Source organism: Eptatretus burgeri, chromosome 5 (genome assembly GCF_056783735.1).
Source record: "Eptatretus burgeri isolate ZD-2024b chromosome 5, Ebu_testis_v1, whole genome shotgun sequence".
NCBI lineage: Eukaryota > Metazoa > Chordata > Myxini > Myxiniformes > Myxinidae > Eptatretus > Eptatretus burgeri.
This window is the reverse complement of record NC_140965.1, coordinates 26,306,965-26,329,312: the sequence shown is the minus strand read 5'-3', so window position 1 is coordinate 26,329,312 and position 22,348 is coordinate 26,306,965. Positions and strand designations below refer to the sequence as shown.

The 22,348-nt window shown below is 43.4% G+C and overlaps 1 protein-coding gene across 3 annotated transcripts in view; it reads right to left on the bottom strand.

Annotated features, from left to right (window-relative positions):
* Nucleotides 1–22,348, bottom strand: part of LOC147026118 (uncharacterized) — a 196,829-nt gene that overhangs the window by 161,120 nt on the left and 13,361 nt on the right. For 2 of the 3 annotated variants that reach the window (XM_085881179.1, XM_085881181.1), the window contains one exon: nucleotides 13,590–13,701. In XM_085881179.1, the coding sequence (XP_085737305.1) occupies nucleotides 13,590–13,701 (112 nt within the window). Of the gene's footprint in view, nucleotides 1–2,553; nucleotides 2,935–3,045; nucleotides 3,332–13,589; nucleotides 13,702–22,348 lie in introns of those variants that run through there. The other variant, XM_085881178.1, reaches the window with a different exon arrangement.

The following is a 22,348-nucleotide window of genomic DNA, read 5'->3' as shown; positions in this document are numbered from 1 at the left end:
ACAGCACACAAACACACACTCACACTTTTAAACTCTTCACACCATTCGCATTTATACAAGAGATGTACATCTCACCAAACACTACAGTAGTCAAACTCTTCGCTCCCGTTTTAGATACCAACCCAAAATGATTTGCGCATCCATGACATCACTTCATACATCGGTGTTCAGACCATTCCATTCCCAATCCACAACCCTTCGGCGATTATGATCTCCAACTGAAATGGTCTGTTTAATGCATTGGACTAAAAGCAAAAGTGGGATTTCGTCATCAAAAAAGAAACCATTTATACCAGTCTTCCTCCTGGTTTTTTTATTTTTATTTTTATTTTTTGCTGTGTGTAGGAAGCTGCACTACACAGAATAAATCAAACTACTGATGTTCAAACCTTGTAAAACAGACCCTTCATGGCCCTAACAAATACGTTATAAAACGTCAGCTGATCCTAACCCTTGTTTAATGTCTCCAGAAAAAAAAAGAAACAAAAAAAGGAGCAATCAGAGATTGCAGACCCTTGCCAGGACTTGCTTTGTGTGGTGTTTGCATACTGGTATGTCACGTAATTAATAAATAGACATAACTAGAACTGCCACTTTATAACTGAAGTTTCACGTCAATCAATGAAGCGGTTCAGGAGAAACATTAAAAAAAAGAAAAGATTTTGGTTCAATACAATATAGTCTATAGCCGTCAGATCAGGTGACCGATCAATTATTGTTGAATACCCTGGTATCCCCAAAGCTTGGGGACACAAGTGTGTGAAAATTCCCCTCAATCTGTCCAGCTGTTTGAAGAAGAAGATTTAAATGTTTGTTTTTTTACGGTAAATCCAATATGGCTGCTAAAGCATATGACCGAAGACATTATCGGTGGGAACCTTTTGTTCCTCATAGATCGGTGGTCATAGCTGTAAAGTTTCGCCTCGATCTGTTCAGTCATTTCAGAGAAGATTTTTGAAGATTTTTTTTTAATTTAAATATGGCTGCCGAACCATGTGACCGATGGTGCCATCAATTTTTTTCTGCCGACTAATTTATCCCTCGATGACCCACAAGAATTTTCATACTGATCGGATGTTGCGTTCTACGTATGAAATTTTGACATCATAACGAAGGCACCAATGACATCATTAAAAAAAAAAATGACTCGTATCCCCCATGAGAAGTACTTGCCATGTGCCAAGTTTCAATTTTTTCCTTGGTGCGGTTTTGGAAATACAGAGGTCCAAAGTTTTTCCTTTTTGCCGATATGGCTGCCACGCCACGTGACCTATGATGTCATAATTATGATTTCAACATTCTCCATGAGTTGTCGCTCCGATGGTGAAAAATTTTGTGTCGATCCAACAAGCGGTTGCAGAGAAAAACAGTCATGTTCTGTGCGGACAGACAGACAGACAAACGCACCCAAATGCAATCCCCTCTCCTCTGACAATACAAGGGTAACAACTACTTATGAATGAAAGAGTTGGCAACAAAGAAAAAAAAATTGATTTTGCAATTTTCATGTCATTTTATTCACAGAAACAAAATCAGATGTTTTAGGTAAGTAATGCCTGTTGTGTCGTGTTCTTGGAAAAATAATTATTGCATGCCTGTAGCTCATGGAAGACTTCGTTTCACGAGGCCATCACATGGAAGTAGGTCAGCAGATTGAATAATAATAAAAGTGGGTCAGGATGTACAAACCGGTAATTAGTTTATAGCGAGCACCACAGCAAGAGGCCAGCTTAAGACCATTCAGCAAAACAGTGAATCTCTTTAACTAGACCTTTACCAAGAGAAAATACCTGTTTCTGACAAGAGCATGGAGGGAAACGAGGAAGGAGGAGGGAGGCACAACAAGTAAGAATGGGGTCGGGGCCAACGAGTGAGAAGGAAACAGGGGTGGCAATGAGAGAGGAAGGGGTGAAGGGGACGAAATGAGTGAGCAAGGATAGGGGCAGGGGTTACGAGGAGGAGAAAACGGGGCAGGGGTATGACGAGTAAGGATGGCAGGTAGGAGTTTCAAAGAGCAATTAAAGGTGGGGTGGCAGGGGGGAAAAAGGGTGCAACAAGGAGGGAAGGGGTGCAAGGCACCTTGGCATCCCCTTTGGTCAGTCATATTACAGTGTGTATATAAATATGTCCACAAAAGGAAATTCTGGCACAAACTCCTTTAAACCGAAAGCGATTTCTGCAATGAGACAGACAGGTCGATTTGGGACCTGCCACCTCCTTGGAAAGATCTTGGCTGTGCCTCTGGTATACAATATGCAGTGACATATTTAAAAATAGTTAAATAATACACAAAGTCACCAAGGTAACTTGCAATCACTTGTACGAGGATGACCGCCGACTACATACAGCGAAACTTAGTGGTCAGCCAAAATTATACGCTTACAAGTGCAGGAGTGACCACCCTCAGCTTTTCACAAGCATCCATTACCTCCACTGAGAATGGACTGAGAAATACCCGCTTACTGGGGAAGTTACACTCGACACGGTCACCTGGCCCAATTTGGGACCTCCTCTCGGTGGCGGACTCAGTTCGGCCGAGAAGCCGCGACTTACCCACATGTCGGATGGTGAAGCCACTGGGCGGGCGGAGCGCGCGGCGACCCCAAGCATCCCGGAGCGCGTCAAGCTGAGCACGCTCCCCTCGCACAAGCAGCGCCCCTCCGTGGAGCCAGCCCGCCAGCCGCGCTGCACGCACCCCAGCGGACACGCGCGTGTCCCAGAAGCGACTCGCGTTGGCGGCTTTGAAGTCGGCGAAGAGCTGGTACCCTGAGGGCCAGGGTTCCCGTGCCTGGCCAGGTGCTGCCATCCTCTCCGCCTCTGGTTCTGACTCCCTTCCGAGCACGATGGCCAAGCACGCCGGGGCGAGTTGCACGACGCGCTCCCCGCGCCGGGACCGCGACGGTTGTCCTGGATGCATAGCCATGTGCCCGGTACCTGGGGAGAGGGGTGGCGGGGACGGAGGTCAGACCCACCCCCACACACTTGCCAATGAGTCCTGAGGGGGGCTGCGGGGAGATCCCTTTCGGAGCTGCTGCTTGTACTCACTCCCTGTACTTCTCACTAATTCCTCATGACGATAACGTGTCGGTGCTCGATCTCGATACAGTCGTGAATGTTTGCGTCGATATTCCAAGGTTCTTGAGACTCCAAATCGTCCCTCCTGCTCCTCCTCCTTCTCCAGAACGGCACGCACTTCCCCAAACACGCCTTCAGGTGTTTTCAAACACTTATAAAAACTTCACCAACTCGCCGCGCTCCTCCTTGTTCCTTCCAGGCTCGTCCACTCCACTCCACTCCACTCCACTCCCCTCCTCTCCCTCCTCTCCCTCCTCTCTCTCCTTCTCTCTCTCTCTCTCTCTCTCTCTCTCTCTCTCCCCCCCCCCAACGCACCCTTCCCTCCCCAACCCTCCTAACCCTCCCCTCCCTCACGGGCTTCAACTTGGGCAGCAAAGTTAATGAACAAAAGCGCCCAAAGCTCTGCTCCTTGGAAAACCCAAGACAATCATTCCCCGAGTGTTGGCACCTTTGTGTCGCGATTCCTGCGTCCCATTCATATTCCACCGAACCGTCATCTTTACGCATTTCCCTTGAAACCTGAAATAAAAATTCATGAGAGGAGCTCCCGACCTCGTCACGCCGAGCGAGGGGCCATTGTCCATTTGATCAAGTCACGGGAGCCATTTAAACTGCTCTGCGTCTCCATGGAAACGAGAATCCTTTTTGAAAGTTTGCATCCCACGTGGTCGATTTGTACCCGTATCTCAAGCGAGTCCATGACGTCACAAACAACCGTCGCCCCAAGCAGCTGCCCATTGTGTACCCGCAGTATTTACATAGACAGCGCAGAGCTCCAACAGGTAATCAAACTGTTGGGCAGATACATAGATACCCTCCCCCCCTCTATAGCATCAGGTGAGCTCTAACTGCTGAAATTATGACACGGACAAAATATTATGATCGACCGTTCCATTAGTGGTCCCGATTATCCCCATCTTCTTGTGGGAAAGTTTTGTGTTTTTTTTATTTTTTTGGCCCAAGTCTTTCACGAACCGGCTGGCCAGGCGTTGCGTTCGCGTGAAAATGGCAGGAATTTGGCCACGATACCGGCAATAAACTCGAACAAAAGGGCAGTGCAAGGCCGAGCAAGACAATTGATACTGCAAATAATTAATTAATGAATGGATTGCAATAAGAGCTCCAGCGAGCGATATCCAATACATCGCATCAAAGCTCTTGTTCGTGCGTAATGAGGGTCATTACATGCATCTGGTTGGCACATTCTTACCATAGTCGTGTTTATCGATGTGTTTCAAGGTTCATTGTTAACATATTGCAAAGGGTATAAAAAATAATGTTCAGCATCTTTAAATCAGGCCGATCAAAAAAGGTCGAACGGTTAAATATCCCAATTTTGCTCTTGATAAACTTTGAAATGAGGAATTAATGACCAATAACAAAATGACAGTTTTTATTTTATTTTATTTTCTACATCCAACTCAACCACCACCACCACCACCACCTCCTACCTCTTTTACTCCCCCTACCTCTTCCCCTCCACACTTACTCCTCTTCCTCCTTCCCCTCCATCCCCATCCCCTTTATTTCACTCCAATTTACTCCAACCACTCACTCCACCACCCTTTTCTTCCTTTACATGGGCACAGCAACATGTGATCACCTTCTTTGTGTCGGTCCCTGGTGATCTCATCCAAAATGGCTTTGCCATCCAAACATTGAAGGTAAAGTAGTGGTGAACCTCATCAGAACCAAATTTCCTTTCGATCGCACCTGCGCTGAGCCATAGGCCAAAGATGACAGATAAATTAACACACTCACACATTCACACACTCAATTCAAAATCTTGTGGATCCACTTGCGAGATAAGGTGCAAACCACAATTGGTATTTGTGATTTGCACGTTATGTTTTCTAAATTCGAATTACCATTGCATTTTTGGTAACCATGGCTGCAATATCGGTCTGTTTGTGCACGATTCACCAGCAAAGTGAAAGCAATTGAAAGTGAGGACCGGTTTGACGAGCCAGAGCAGTGTTTCTGTTTGTTTTCTTCGTACCTGATTTTGTAATTTCATTTTTTTTTCATCCTCCCAGGATTATTCAGAAAAATAAGTATGGCAATTGAAAAGGTTTGAGTACCCGAAGACCTTCGTCGTTGGGAATGGCAACGTACACACAAGGATTTGATATATCCGTCGTGAATAAAAATTTGGTACTGTTGCTGCTGCTGCAGATTCTATATTTTTGATACAAACTGCAAAAGGAGCACAACTTTCACGATGTTAAAACAGTGTCTCAGAGAGGATTTAAGCCTGATGATGTTGGCCTAGTGGTTAAGGTAGATGGCTTATGATCTTGAACCCTGTTGACTGCTAAGTTAACATCAGGTGGGGCTGAGTCAGCCTGTCATCCTTCCGAGGTCGGCGAAATGAGTACCGGTGTACTGGTAATCGGGACACAGCATCAGCAACGCAGCTGTGCTTCCAAGAAATGATACCGACCCAGCAGCCAAACTGCCATACGCAAGAACAGAACAGAGGACTTTAAGTTAAAATTACTTTCCATCAATTAATAGCGAACGTAGTGACCTTCATACTCAACGCGTGTACATGAGAGAATAGGAAACAATAACAACAACACAATACCCTGGCAATTTGGAATCCGTGTCATCGGCTATGACCCTTTTGTTTCCAGTTTTTGGCATGGGGAATGATGCATCCCGGGAGATAAAGGCATCGTCGGAGACATGAAAGACCCAAATATCAGCCATGGTGTATATTTCCTCCACTGATTTTAATAAAGATATCTCCCACATCATCAAAAAATAACTTTTAATCGTGATTTACATTATTTGATCGCTGATCCCGAATCCAGGCCGAAGTAACCGGAAGTTGCAGCATCGAATGTAAGAAGAATTCTACGTTCGCTTCTCGGCTTTGCCTATTCCATATTATTATTATATTTAGTGTCCCATTGCTTTCCTGACTTCTCTTAAACACGGATAATTCTTGAACAATCCCCAAAATGCACATGTTAACGAGGATTAATATTGATCAAGTGAAAGCAATGGAATAAATCACCATTTTCGGTGTACTGTATATTTTAATTGATCATTTCAGACCTTAAAAATACAAAATACTTCTTGGGAACAGGTATTTTACCTGCGACATGTCACAGGTCCACAAGAGCTCCCCATTGCTGTTGATTGTTTGTTGTAGGCAGGGCCGGATTAACGAGTAGGCCTGTGAGGCCCGGGCCTTGGCCTACGAAAAAGATTTGACCTACAATAATTTCCGACGACGTTTTTTACTTACGAAATCTAAAGATTTCGTAAGTATATTGATGACTTCCGTCCTCTGTTTATGTGTTTGTTTGTTTGTGTGTGTGTGTTTGTGTGTGTGTTTGTATGTTTGTTTGTAGGCACGATAACTCGAGAACGGAAGAAGCTACCAATGCCAAATTACACCACGTGATTCAGGAGGGTGATGGCTAGTGCTGATTAGATTTTGGTCAAAATCGGTCAAAGGTCAAGGTCACAGTGAGGTCAAACATAATTCCGTAAATTCATGTAGAGAAATGAAGTATTTTTGCTTCGGTTGACGTTACGAGTTCGTTTTAACTTCGATTTTAATTTTGTCTTCGGTTTTTGCGATGACTTAGGACGCTTAAAACTCTGTGGTCTAAATTCTGGTAAAAAAAAAAAACATCGGATGTTTTGGAGACGTTTTAAGATTGTATAAAACATATTTCACGCGCCGCGTCACGGCTCGTCACGTGGTGCAGCGCGCTCGATCAGAGGTGTCGTTGAGTCAGGTAAAGGTTTTGCGTGTGCGCGCTGACGGTGTTTTCGATAAAGATGGTGTTTAAAAGTCATTTTTTTATCCCAATAAAGGTGATCGTCGCATGCCTGACTCGCTAAGCCGTCGGATTATGAAGATTGTTGGTGGATGGCCGAATATTACGGTTTTGTGACTGATAAAATAATATTAAATAATTGCGCGGAGAAATGGAGATTTTTGCTTCGGTTGACGTTACGATTTTTGATGGTTTGGTACAGAATCATTGTAGAAACTTCTGGTTTGCGTCGCTACCTTCTCCAGAGACAGCTTTTATTGGACAAGGTCAGAGGTCAAGTTGACGATTTCGTAAGTACCAGTCTACGACTGCTTGTTTGTTTGTTTTTGAGTCTTAATTATGTGACTCGACATGTGCAGGAAGGCTGTACACACCGTGAGCGAAGGCGGCTGGCACGCTGCCAGACTGATCGTCGACAGCGAGCGTGGGAACCATGTGATCACATCACAATCAGCCGATCACAGGCGTCGCCGCTATCGTCTGGTGGGTGGAGTAACGTTCGTGCTGAGTATGAACAAACTGGCACCCTCTTACCTTCCTGTGAGTTATCGAGCATCCTGACACTTGCAGTTCTTCGTTTTGCTCTTATTTGTCGTTTTTTATTCTTGACTATGGCCGACGGATATATTCGGCACCACAACAGTGGTACTTGCAAATGCGACAAAACGAAGAGGTGTGAAACAGAAACAAAAAGACTGTCTGGATCCATCTTGAAACTTTTTCACCTCACCAGAGTTGAGATGAGCAAACGGAATGTGTGCATGCAGAGTCTTCTGATGTCAATGTCGAGGGATTAAGTAATCTCGCACTGCATCACATTTCGAAAGCTGATGATACCAATACTGTCGCATCAAGCAACGAGAGAAGCATTGGAACAACTGCAGCCAGTGCTGCGGCTCGTAGTTTCAATCCTGATCCTGCTGAATGGACTCTTTCCACAGAACTCGTGGATAATTTCATCCAGAATCCTCCCTGCCAAGATAGGAACGCAGATTTTTCGTATACGGCCCGAGTGTATCCAGATAAAACACGGTATTTTTGGCGCGAACACTTTCAGCGGAAACTCACAAACGGGGAAATGATGAACAGGGACTGGATGCTGTTTTCTCCATCAAAGGGTAAACTTTACTGCAACGTGTGCAAACTCCTAGGTCCCGACGGCAATGATCACAAAAGCCATCACAGTAATTTTCGAATCGGATTCAATGATTGGAAGAATGCCTCTGCCCGTCAAGTGTCGCACGAGCGTGGGACTGCCCATATTCTCGCAATGAAAAAGTCGCTCGAAATGAAGGTGACAGACAGGATTCACACATCATTTGAACAGCGGTACCTGCATGAGGAAGCGTACTGGACTAATGTCCTGAAGCGAATTGTTGCTGTAATATCGTTCCTCGCCGAAAGAGGGCTTCCGTTCTGGGGCACGACTGAGCAGCTGGGTTGTGCTAACAATAGAAACTATCTTGGGTGTCTTGAACTAGTCTCAAAATTCGATCCATTTCTCACCCAGCATCTTGAAGTGTATGGGAACAAGGGACAGGGAAGTGTATCGTACCTGTCATCAACAATATGCGACGAGTTTATCCTACAATTGGCCGAAAAAGTGAGATCTACCATCGTGCAAGAAATAAAAGATGCTAAATATTGTGGTGTTTCCATCGATTCGACGCCAGACGGTTCACATATCGATCAGTTGATGGTAATATTTCGATATGTGATGCAAGATGGTAGCGCCGTCGAAAGGTTTCTATAGGACGTCGTCATTGAGCATCACGGTGGTGAATATCTGTTTGGAAAATTGCAAGAGGTACTGGAAGCCAATGGGATTGATCTCATGGATTGTCGAGGGCAGTCATATGACAATGCAAGCAACATGTCCGGTGTCTATTCAGGCGTACAAGCAAGAGTCTGTAAAATTAATCCATTGGCTCAGTGGGTACCATGTGCTGCGCACAGTTTGAATCTGGTAGGAGTCGCTGCCGCAGAGAGTTGCTTGGAAGCCGTCAAATACTTTGGAATTATTCAAGCCATGTATAACTTTATGTCAGCATCTCCCCAAAGATGGGCCATTTTAAATAAGTCACTCGATGAACGTGCCATCCAACTCAAATGTTTGTCCGAGTCCGATACGATGTGGTCAGCTCGCAAGGCAACTTGTAAAGTGTTTTCTGCAAACTACAAGGACATAAAGAAGGCGCTAATGAAGACAGCTGAGCGCCCAAAAGACACTCTGTCAGTGAGACTGGATTGCTCACTGAAATTGGCTGAGAAGATAGAACTGACTGAAATAGCAATCTTGTGCGCTGTCTGGTCTGATCTACTTGGCAACATTGATCGAGTAAACAGATGTCTCCAACAACCTGGAATAGATGTCGGAGCGGTTAAGCAGCATTATGATGCCCTCTATGAATACAGAGTCACTTCAAAATGATGAAAGATTTGATGCATTTCAGGACTGCGCCAAAAAGATGGTTGAGTCCATCATTTACGCTGATGATAATCGTCACGTCAAGATGCGAAAGAAGGCCTTCGATGAAAATGACGAGGAAGAAGAAACCCCAAAATCTGGCAGGGAGAAGTTCAGAGTTGAGACGTACTTCTCCATACTCAATCGCCTTCTGACAGAAATCCATAGGACAAGAGAGAGCGATCAGAGAATCACGGATCTGTTTGGATTCATCCCCACGACCAACAGCCTCGACCATGATACACTCTCTCGCAGAGCAGAGAAACTAGTTTCAGCGTACCCTGCTGACGTTGAAATGGACATAGTTCAGGAAATAGAACTTTGCTCGAAATACTCCAAGTTCATCGATGCATCGGACATGCTCAAGTACATTATTCACAACAATTTGACACAGACATTCCCCAATATTTTTGTTGCCCTCCGAATATATTGTTTGATGTTTGCTACGAGCTGCGAGGGTGAACGCTCCTTCAGCACACTAAAGCGCGTTAAAAATCTTCTTCGGTCGACCGTGGGGCAGGTGCACGTGTCCACGCTCGCTCTGCTCTGTGTTGAATCGGAGCTGATGAAGCAAATCGATTTCTCCGAAGTGATCGCGTCGTTTGCCAACCAAAAGGCACGAAAGAAGGTGTTTCAGCAGGATGGAAATTGAATAGACAAACATTCCTCTGAATTTGTTTTCTGTATCGTTCGTTTCTCAATTTCGAAGCCGAATTGGATTTTACAGGCACTTGTATATTTGAAAGTCGGACAAATCGCCATTTACCGCAGTCTGTTCCAATTAAATTTCATGTTAAAAATCGTCGTTTTGGTCACTCTTGAATTTGGCCTCCGAAATCTCAAGGGCCTTGGCCTACGAAGACCTTAATCCGGCCCTGGTTGTAGGGGTTCTTGTTGGGGGTCGATTTTTGAAACGTGTACCCATTGGTCGAACAGCAGCAAGACCACACCCACATCTGTCGATTGACTCCACCCATCGTGGCACCCAGACAAAGTGATATGGCTGCCATCTTGGTTTTCTGGTAGGCCAAACACATTAGGCCTGTAGGCCTCTGCTGACTATACTCTGCCTGGGTTTGTTTGTTTTTTTTTGCGTTGCAGGTTGTGACCACAGTGTGGTCATTTCTCAATTGTTGGAATCAACAAGTCCAAATTAGCTGATTTAAAAAAAAAAATATATATATATATATATATATATATATATATATATATATATATATATATATTTACTGGAAAAAAATCCCTTTGCTTCTTTTATACACACTTTTTCAGGATTTCCATCGAGACTATAACTCTATAAGGGGATGTGTTCCAGAGCAAGCAAGGAAATACCACACTCAGAAATGGAAACAGGCCATTTGGCTTATGATGTCTGCGTTGTATCCAAATCCCATTATCAATCCAGTAAACCCAATTATGAATTTACATGAAATATTTTATCTATTTGGAGGATCCTACAAAAAGAAGCTCGTCTTTTAGCCTTTTTGTCACAAATGTAATGCCGAGACACAAGACGGCACCATTTGGCCCATCATCAATGTGGTCCGACAAATTCAACAAACAAATTCCAACACTTCCGACTGCAGGAAGTCAGTGCAACTCGACTCTTTTATAAAAAAAAATAATACCGTGGGATGTTTAATGTCCACAACTAAAATGTAGACAGGACTGCTGGATTTACATCACCTTCAGAAGGATAGTGAGCTCAGATATTCAGCAACTCATGCTGCCATTGAATCAGTGCAATGTTGTTTTGCTCAGCCCAACACAAATGGGGGATCGAGTCCAGATTTTAAAAGCTCTAAAGCGAGCTCGCTATACGAGCGACTGATCTATCCAGCTGTTTTTGTTGCTCTTATATTTATTTATATATTACATGAATGTACACACTGGAGAGTTAGGAATAGAAGAAGGTCCTCAGGTACAACACAAAAATTGCGTAAAATAATTATCAGCAAAGAGTGCCTTCGCAGAATAAGACTAATTCTGACGTAATCCCTCTCCCCAAGAAACAAAACCAAAGCTATACACCAACTTGCAGTACCAGTAATCCAATATAGCAGTGCAATTATAAATTGGCCACAATTGCAGATCAACAATCGAGACACCAAAACAAGGAAATTTCTAACTATTCACAAGATGTTCTACAAAAAATGAATGCATACAGAGGTTGTACTTACCGAGATGAGGAGGAGGTAGTCTGAAAGAGCTTAACCAAGTGCACACACAGAACATCGTGTGTTGAACCAGTGGAGTATGTGAAAAGCTCAACATATTATTGGATGAAAGTTGTACATGAGCAAGAAAACAACAGAACAGAAAAGGGATCCTTAATCCATTTTGCAACAAACTTCCAAAAACAGGTGCAAATGATGGATACTACACAGGAAAACAAAACAGAAACAAGAACAGCCCCAATGATTGCAATGAAAAAAAAAAGAGTAGAGTTACAAAAGGAAATATCAGCAGATATGTTCTGACAAATGGGAGAATGATAAAAGAGCAGGAAGGATTTTAAAAAGAGCTTGATGGGACAGGGATTGACAAGGAAGGTTCTTTGGAATGGCTAAGGAAAGGTCAAATTAGTTGGGAAGGAGAACGAGTCATCATAAATGCCCATGGCCAAGGACACCACTCATATGGTGGGATTGAGCCAATCAGACAAATGCAGCTTTTGAAACACAAAGTACCAGCTACCTCCTCTTGGGATGTAAAACACTCATGTCAGAACAGCTGTACACAGAAAGACATGACATCGTCTGCAGAGTAATCCTCTGGCACATTTGTAAACATTTCAACATCCTGGTCCCAGAAAAATCATGCAATCACAAACCAGAGCTGATCACAAACGATCCTTGAAAATGAACATATAATGCTCATGTATGACAAGATGATCCAACCAAGTGTGGACATCGCAAACAAAGCATTACGTCTGGACATGGTGCTGAAACACAAAAAGGAAAACTCTGCATTGTTGTTTGAGGTTTCAGTTCCCAATGACTTTGGACTAAATGCCAAAGAAATTAGGAAAATGACTAAATACCAGGATCTGAAAAATGAGGTCAAGAAGATATGGAAATTGAAGAAAGCTGAAATTGTACCAGTGACAGAGCGACAGGAATGATAAAGAAAACCCTCACTGAGTATTTACAAATCATTCTGGGGAATATCACTACAAACAAGCTTCAAGATTAGGCTGTCAGGGGTTCAGTGAAGATTCTGAAAAGAGCCCTTGGAATGAGGCTATGAGAATGAAGGTGGTGTTATAACTGCTTGATCTGCTTGACGAGCTCACTTTCTTTTTCAGTCAAACCAAAAAATAAATAAACCAAATAAAATCAGCAACAAGCTCGAAAACAAAGACAAAGAAAAGGATATCAACTCCAGCTCATTCAAATGTAAATGTTCCACTTAAATATGAATCATCTTCAGTGGGTTAAAAAGATATAGCAATACATTTATTCATATTACGACATGCATGTTGAGTTTACTTGTTTTCTCATTTTAATCGTCACTGTCATGTGGATGGCCAACGATACATGGCAATACTGTCGTGTGGATGCCCAATCCGAGAACCAAGATGATTGGCAGGAACAGTACAAGCTGGAATTTAATGATTCCACGGATTAGCCAAACATCTGCACGAATTGATGCCCGAGTGGATGAAATAATTTGTTTTCCATACGTGTTCTAACATGCTGGTTTTAAAACAAGATTTAAAAAAATTTAGCCCTCCAGGCATCCCAATTAAACGCAAACATCACCATGGGAAAATGGCGGGAACACAAATGCACAGGCAGCCTTTAAGAAATAAATAAGTAATGTATTTATGCATCAGAGATAGACACAGAGAATCCCAGATGAAAAAATATATTGTTACCAAGCACAAAAAAGTATCAAACAAATAAATTAAGCCCAAGCAATGGCACAATATACAAAACTGTCATGCGCATCAAACAGGGCAATTGAGAAAAAAACAGCATGTATGGAGTGAAGAACCCCAGGCTATTGCACTATTGTCAGTGTGTGGGGCTGTTCCAGGCAGTAAAGCAAAGGCAGAAAGCGCAACAGAGCAGGGTATATGAGCATCAAGAGAACCAAGAAGGGGAGGGAGCACATCACAGCTTATAAAGAACAGCAAGAGCAAGAGAGCAAGCACATGCTTTTAGCAGTCGTTTCTCCTCCCGGGTTGTGAATGTCTGCAACTCCAGGGGGAACCCGGATACGGTTTGAAACAGCAAAGGGCGTACCTTGTATATCCTTTCTTGGTTGTTTCATGCAGCTTTCTTTGGCTGGAAGAGCATGGGGGTTGATTAATTGAAATCCTACCCACCTGGGGTAGTTAGTTAAGCCGACGAACCCCTGGAAAAAAACAAAAAACAGAAAACAATTACAACAAATGAACCCCAGTCGAGTAGAAATTACCTAAGCAACTCAAACTCTCACAGTAGACTCAAATTTTACACAACATAATCATTGAGATGTGTGGGCAGTTTCTTTGCACAATAAGAGTGATGAGTAGGTTGTATTAGTAATTGTGTCGAGAATGGTTTAGCCTGCAACACTGAGGATGTTTGTTCAGCTGGATCTTGTGACTGAGGTATTGTTGTGGCGTGATTTGCCAACTGCTCTTCCGCTGGGAGTGGGGTAATAGGTGGAGGAGTCTCAATGGTCTCCTGGAGGTGCTTGCGGTTGTTGCGGTAAACCAAGCTGTTTTGCATCATCACATGATATGAATGGGGTGAATGGTGCGTCGCGATGACAATTGCTGGCTCCCAAACATTTTCCTGCTTGGTGCGGATGCTTTTACCTTGAGTTAGCAGTGGCAGCTCCTTGGCATTCTGGTCATAAAACTTTTTCACCACCTGCTGATGCTGCACCAATAGCTGACGTGGATCTGCCGGGATGAGCAGTTGCAAGAGTCGCTCTGTCGTGGGTAGCCTGTCTCAGAGCTTTTGATTCATCAATAGCTGAGCTGGGGAGAAGGGTAGTCCTGCTACGGGAGTGTCCCTGTCTGTCAGCAGGGTCAAATCCAAATCCTTGCAAGATTCCAGAGCCTTCCTGAGCCCGTTTGACAGTCCGTATTGTATGTTCGGCCTGTACGTTCGATTGGGCATTTGTGGGACTTGATGTCATAATACGAAATTACCATTCTTGAGCGAATCTGTTTTATTCTGCACTTGCGTATGGCATGTTGTCAGCTCCCGAGGAATGCCGTGTCTGGCGAATGTCGGCTTGAGTGTGTCAATGACATGCTTTGCAGAAAGTCCAGGGACCCAAAACACCTCTTGGTATTTTGAGGAATAGTTTACTACTACGAGGAAATGTTTCCCTACAAATTGGAAGAGATCAGCTTCAACTTTCTGACAGAGTCTTTGTGAAACTTCCTGTGGCATGAGCGGTTCTTTACAGTTGGCTGGTCTCAATTTTGCACACACTGCACATTTGGCTACAAGTTGCTCAATGTCACTGCTCATTCCAGGCCAGACGACAACTTGACGGGTTCTACCTTTGCTTTTTTTCTTGTCCAAAATGGCCTTCATGGATCATACTGAGCACATTGTGATGTTGTGCTGTAGGGATTATTATGCAGCCCCGAGCAAAGATCAGACCATGGGCAAGGTGCAGTTTACGTATGGTGTCCCATTACAGCTTGGTGCTGCTGGGGTCAAGTTGGCTTTGTCGGATGTCCATCCATTTACGATAAATCCAGCTGAAAGCTGAAGAACATTATCGTCTGAGGTTGCAGAAAGAACGTAGGGTGTCTAGTCTGCGTTGTCTTACTGCCAACCGGGATATCAACTGGTGTACCCTCATCTGCATGTCTTCAAATAAAATGCTGGCAGTTGGCGCAGTGCCAGTAGGAGCTCTAGCGAGAGTTTCAGGAATATACACTAGCTATACAGAATATACTTGAAACACATATTTCAGTTCCGAGTAATACCGAAGATGATGAAGCAACATCATTTGTAATCTGAGATGAATGGGGTGAATGGCGCATTGCTCCCGGCGCAATGCAACAAAGATGGCGACTTTCTTGCTACCTGTAATCGACTCCGCACTCTGTCCTGATGCCTCCAAGAACAGTTTAAACAGCTGTCTCCATCGGCGCCAAGCATCGATGAGGTTTGAAGCATCCAGAGGCAGTGAAGAGGATGGTTTAAAACACTCCATCATGGGTCAATGTGAATAATGTCTGCCACCATGTAATGAGATGAGCCAGACGAAGGTTTGAGACACAACTGTCTTTATTTCCGCATTCACCTATCAAGCCTCATATCCAACAACAACAACCCATAATAGGTCACCTGATCAAAATCGGGTTACTTAGACTTCAGCAAAACATCAAGAAGATTGACGTTTAGAGCTGTAGCAAAAGAAAAATTAACCCGGGAGTGCAACATGGCAATGATGGCCCAAATGGGCTAATTTCCTTGTTTGAGGTCATTTAGGTGCATGCAATGACTACTTACATTCAATATACTGCCGTGGTGACTGTGGACCCTTTGCTTTGTATATTAATTTCCATTTTGCATACGGAATATAAATAATTAAATGGAATTGGTTTGATTCCTGACAAAGAATTTGCCTTTGAACGCGACGCGGATGGTGGAAGTGCCGACACGTAATCCAACTTCCACTGGTCATACCAAACACTGCCCGGAGACACCTGGAGAAGTCCGGAGATGCCCAGAGACTTTTTAATAGCATTTGGAATTGCTGTTAAGCTCAATTCCACTGTTTAAATTTCAATTTCACGTTTAAATTTTGAGAATAAGAGTTTGTACAGCATATCACATTGTAATTTTAAAACATGAGCAGAAATTAAGTAAATTAAAGTTTAAAAAATTTAAAAAACAATAAAGTTATGAACACAGCCCTGAAAAATCCGGAAATTAAATAAGTTACGAACACTGCCCAGAGAAGATTGTACGTACACACACACACACACACACACACACACACACACACACACACACACACACACACACACACACACACACACACACACACACACACACACACACACACACACCAAAAATGGCAGGATTGAGCCAATCAGACAAGTGTAGATTTTGCAAGGTAGAAACAGAAAGCACAAGCTACTTCCTATTGGGATGTAAAAAAAAACTCATGTCAGAACAGATGCACACACAAAGGCCCTAAGAGGTATGTCGAGTAATCCACTGGCACATCTGCAGAAATTTCAAAATCCCAGTTCCACAAAACTCATGGAAACACGAACCGAAAGCAATCCTTGAAAACAACTACACAATGCTCACATACGACCTGATGATCCCATAGAAAACAAAGTACTGCGACCGGACATCATACTCAGATACAAAAAGGAAAATAAGGCATTGCTAATTGAGGTTTCAGTACCCAGTGATTTTGGTCTAAATAATGCAAAAATCAAGAAAATGACCAAATATCAAGACCTACACACACGCGCGCACGCACGCACGCACGCACGCACGCACGCACGCACGCACGCACGCACACACACACACACACACACACACACACACACACACACACACACACACACACACACACACACACACACACACACTTTACATTTACAATTTCATTGAGCTTATTATTACTTCCTTTACTATTCTCTCCCCTTCTTCTGAATACTGCTTAAAACTATTAATTTGCTTCTTTGAATAGAAGCTTCTGAGTGACATAAAAATACATTAATATCCCTCTTATCTTCTCCACAACTATCTCATGCTCTGATCTCTTCTTCTTCTTAATAACTGCTTTCTGTAATCTCATCTTCTTATTATGCACAAGGATACACAAGGAAATTAGACGCAGGTGGAGCCCACTCGACCCATCATGTCTGCACCACATCAACACCTTTTCTTTCTTCAACACTTTATTCAATAAACAACAAGAAAAATGCAAAATGTTTTTTATAATTGCTTTTTGTGTTTTTTTTTTGTATATTTTTTGCAATTTTTTTCTGCAGTTTTTGTATTATTATTTTTTTTCTTTCCAGTTGAGGGGGCATGGGTGAAGATGGTTTTGGGGTGAAAAAAAAAAAACCACGCAACATCAACCACACAACACCCCTTGACGAGACCCCCACCAACAGCACTCCGTACACATGCACACAATCACCCATCAATGCTCAAACTACCTAAAAGTCTTAACAACATCCCCATACCCCTCTATCTTCAATACTTCCAGGTACCCATCTAATTCCAATTTAAACTTATCTACTGTTTCTGCTGCCACCTTTCCATACATTAACTATTCTGAGTAAAAGTCCCCTGCATTACTACCATCTTAACTCTCCTCTTTTTTAGGAGAGTTAGGCCTTTGTGTGTGCAGCTGTTCTGACATGAGTTTTTTTTTTTTACATCCCAATAGGAAGTAGGCTATGGCCCCTGGTCCTATCACTGTCTACTCTGCTGAATAATTCATCTGCACTTTTTATGTCTATACCCTTCATTGACTTAAACATCTCTATCAGATTTCCTCGTAACCGCCTCCTTTCTTGTGTATAAAGCTCAGTCTCCTTCAGCCGCTCCTCATAGCTGAGTCTTGCTCGGCCCGGAATCAGTCTGTTAGACCTGCGCTGAATCCTCTCCATAGCATCTATTTCCTTCCTGAATTGTGGTAACCAAAACTGCACACAATATTCTAGATGTGGCCTCACTAAATTCCTGTATAATGTTAACACCACCTCTTTTGATTTATAAATGATCCTCCTCCCAATACAACCCTAAAACCAGATTCGCTTTCCTTATAGCTGCCTGGCACTGTGCTGCCTGCTTACCTCCCATATCTATTACCACTCCCCAGATCCTTCTCCTGTGTGACACACTCCAAAATTACCCCTTGCATCCTGTAATCTCCATTTTCATTATTCTTACTCCAACATCTTACATTTGCTCAGGTTAATTCTTCTTCTTTTTCTTCTACTTCTTCTTACAGTTTCTATTTCAAGTCTGGCATACTCACAAATCTGCACTCTGTGGGTCATCGCTCAAATTTTACAACCCTTTTTTCTATTGTGCTTTGAATAACCCATCTTTTTTTAAAATCGAGGTCATGATGTCTGTCTTCTGACAATAATTGGGAATCCATGAGATAAATCATGTCTAATCCTGTCTGTCGAGAATTCCAGCTCACGATTGTTAATTCTTTCTTCTCTCGACACCACATGCATCCCGCCACCACCACCATGTGCTCCGCCTCCCCACTGCATGTCCTACCACCCCCACCGTACATCCGACCACCCCCACCGCACATCCAACCACCCCCACCGCACATCCAACCACCCCAACCGCACATCTCACGACCCCACCGTGCATCCCGCTACCTTCACCACGTGCTCAAAGGCACACACTACCCACCCTTTCCTCCTCCCCCTTCTTCACAGTGTGGTGCCACCAATATTAAAGTTGTCTGTTCTAATGTTCCTGATCTCTCCATTCAAGTTACAACTGCAGCTCCAGACATTGTAAATTTAACAAACATTTCTCTCACAGAATGTGTCCGGTTCCTCTGCGTCTCTCCCTGGCTTTTCTGTTTTGCACTTTGACAGGCCCCTTCCCCACTCTGGATGTGGTGGTGTTGCTGCGCATGTCAAGAACTCCATTGTTCATTAATCTAACTAACCTCTCCAAGCCCTTAGGAATACGTCTGGCTATGTATACATCTGCAAAAGCACCTAATGTTTGTCTATGAGGTATACCATCCATCCCAATGATGGAAACTCCATATACACCTCTATTTCCATTAATCTGGTTACTCATAACCATCCATCTCAACTATCTGTTACTCATCCACAGCAATTTCAACCATCACCAGACCAGTTGGCTGGGTGTTGGCTTGGCAACAACCAGCCGTAACATTGCAGCAAAGACCTTCTGTGACTCGGTGGCTTTGAACCAATCTGTAAACTTTCCAAACCAGATTTCTGCAACTGGTATGTCCTCCCTCCTGGACCTAGTAATGACCAACTTTCCATCCCATTTATCCTGTTCCTCTTCCACTCATATTAGCTTTTCAGACCACTTTGTTATCAAAGCCGATATCCCTGCGGCTAATGTAAGGAAGCAACCTCAATGATGTGGAATGTCGCTGTTCCAAATAGCATGAATTTCAATCTGCCCTCTAACAAAATAATTGGACAATCATCTTCACAGCACCTGATATTGATTCAGTCAGCCTGGGAATAGTTTCACAAAATGCCACTTTCTCTCATTCACCGGTGTATCCCATCCCACCTGCGGTTATCCTATCCACCCTCAAGGCCGTGTCCTGAATCCTGTGGAGAGGTTGATGCAGTCAAGCAGCTTGCTTTCTTCAACAAGGAAAGCTACCCTGACTGAGGGCAACTTTAGTTCATTATTTAAGGCTCCAAAAAAGTGTGTCCATCATGAGGCATGATAGGAAATACCATCTTACAAACCTCAAGGCTGAACTCTTCAACCGGTCGCCTTCCTCTAAGACCGAAGTCATGACGCTGCCTTGGCAAGTCCAACTCTGGTGTGTGCTCTCTTCCATTCCCTCCCTCACCTCAAACTGTGTTACTGTGGACTCTGGCGGAGACAAGGTAGAATGTCTAAACTCTGTGTTTGCCTCCAAATCTTGTGTATCAAACCCATCCCGCTCAATCCCTATCTTACCCCGATTGTACCCACTGAGCATCAGTTTAGATTCCTTCCTGGTCACTCAACTCTGGACATTCTGCTACTCCTCCTCTCTCAGCAATGGTTGGTGGCCCTAAATCTCAATCAAGAGGCCAGGACCATCTACGTGGATATAAAATATATCAAGCATTCAACATCACTCTGGCATCGTGATTTGCTTGCCAAGCTCTCTGCTTGTGGGATTCAAGGCTGTCTTCATTTCTGGATTGCTCCACTCATGCAGTCGCAGTGTTGTTGTCAATGAAGCCCTCTACTGTCCTCTCCCATTGGAGGCTGGAGTCTCCCAAAAGCAGTGTGCTGAGCCCATTCTTATACCTCATCTCAATTAATGATGTCTCCGATGTTCTGGAAAACCCTCTCTTCTTTTTGCAGACAACTCCACATTGTGTCATACAGTACTGCCATCCCCACTGCTTGGCAGATGGCATCTGTGTCATCATATGCTGATCTGGGATTGATTACATGTTGGTCTGAAACATCACTATCTCACTCTGTCACTCCAAAATGATCACCAAACTAACCTATCTGTCTATTTCTGTGGTCAGCCACCGGAAGAGCTTCAGTATATTGAACTTCTGGGTTTCACCATCAGCCATGACCTCTCCTGGGCCAAACACACAGCAAAACTGGAAAACAGCAAAACTGCCCTCAAAAGTTTTGAGTCAGCCGCAAACTGGCATCCTTCATTAATTCAAATCTTTCCTTGGAAAATCAGAGCTATTCACAGTCCACAAGGCCTTTGTCTGGAGCTCAATGGAGTACTGCTCTCCCCTACAAGGTGGATCCCCAGTATCACATTTATCTCTACTAGATTCTGGCAGATTCTGAAGCTCTCAACATGTATCTCCTTTGATGAGTCCGAAGCACAACGTCTCTTGCTTTCACATTGCAGGCAGATGAGTGGTATATCTGTTTTCCAGCACCTCTTCTTTGATATTGCTCCCTTTGCTCTATCTGTCTCAGTCCTCCTACCCTCCAGAAACTTGGATGAATGTGAGTTTCCAGTAACCCTCTTCTGGATAAACTTCCAAACTCTAGGCTGACTGCACTCCAAATCTCCATTGTTCCTCACATCTCCCATCCATGAAACCACTTTCCAGAGGCGGTTGTTTTTCACTCATTCCTCCTGAGCTTCAAACAGGCACATCATGCCATCGTCCATCCTAACGCATGATCTGTATTACCCTCTTTAACCCTACCTCACCCAACCATCTTACTTGCTCATGGTTTCATTCAGCTTTCTTTCATTAATTCTCATTCTCATTCTCATTCTCATTCTCATTCTCATTCTCATTCTCATTCTCATTCTCATTCTCATTTATTCCATTGCTGGTTGTGCACAATTGTTGACCTGCTACCCCAGTGTCAAATTGACCTTGCTCTTCCATGAGCCTCGCTCTTGTCAAGAGACAGAAAGAGACAAAGAAGAATCTTCTGGAACACAAACGGTGGATAAGGCCTTAAACTAATTACTCCCACCTACCCCCTAACAAGCAATTTCAAAACAGTCATACACTCAAACCACCAATCATATCCTACCAACACAGTCCTGTTGGGTATTCACATAATTAATCCGAAATATAAACCAATCCCTACATTGTCCAATGCTATCATAAAAGTAGAGCAGTAAAGACAGGGAAGAGAGATTGGGGAGAAGGAGGAAAGGAATGGTGGTGAAAAGGTGGTCTGGAAGGGGAGTACTGATTTTGGAAAGGGGTTCAGAATTCCATTGTTTTGGCAAAGTAATATTTAGACGGCCTTCAAACAAAATAAGCAGTTCAGATTATATGTGACGAGGAAATACGTAAACGTATTGAATTTTAGAGTCACGTATTCATCCGTCTACTTATTTTTCAGATCGTTCACTATAACCTGTCAGAATCCCACGATATTTAGAATTCACAGAATTCCCTCGGTTCCAAAAAATATTTCAAGTGCTTCTGGAACCTATGCATCAACCACGGTGCTGGCTTTGGCAAGTCCCTTCGCATTCACCAGCAACTGGGCTCACATCCAAGCAAATTGAAATGAATAAAAAGAAAACCACACATGTTTGAAAAGGTTGTTCGATCAAACCTGGGCACAATTCAAGTCGGTTCAAAGTTTTTTTGTTTTTTTTTACGAGGAACAAAAATTCCTCCTATCGAGCTCACCACTCGAAACACCCACTGTGAGTATACAAGTGCAACCAGCTTTGCACAATTATTGGAAAGGAAAACATGGTTTTCATGCTCACACAGTCAAACATTGAACTGGGTATCATCACTCTCTAATTGAACATTGCCCCTTTTATATTTATTCGAATGCAGCCCCTGAGTGCTTGGCTGCATCATTTT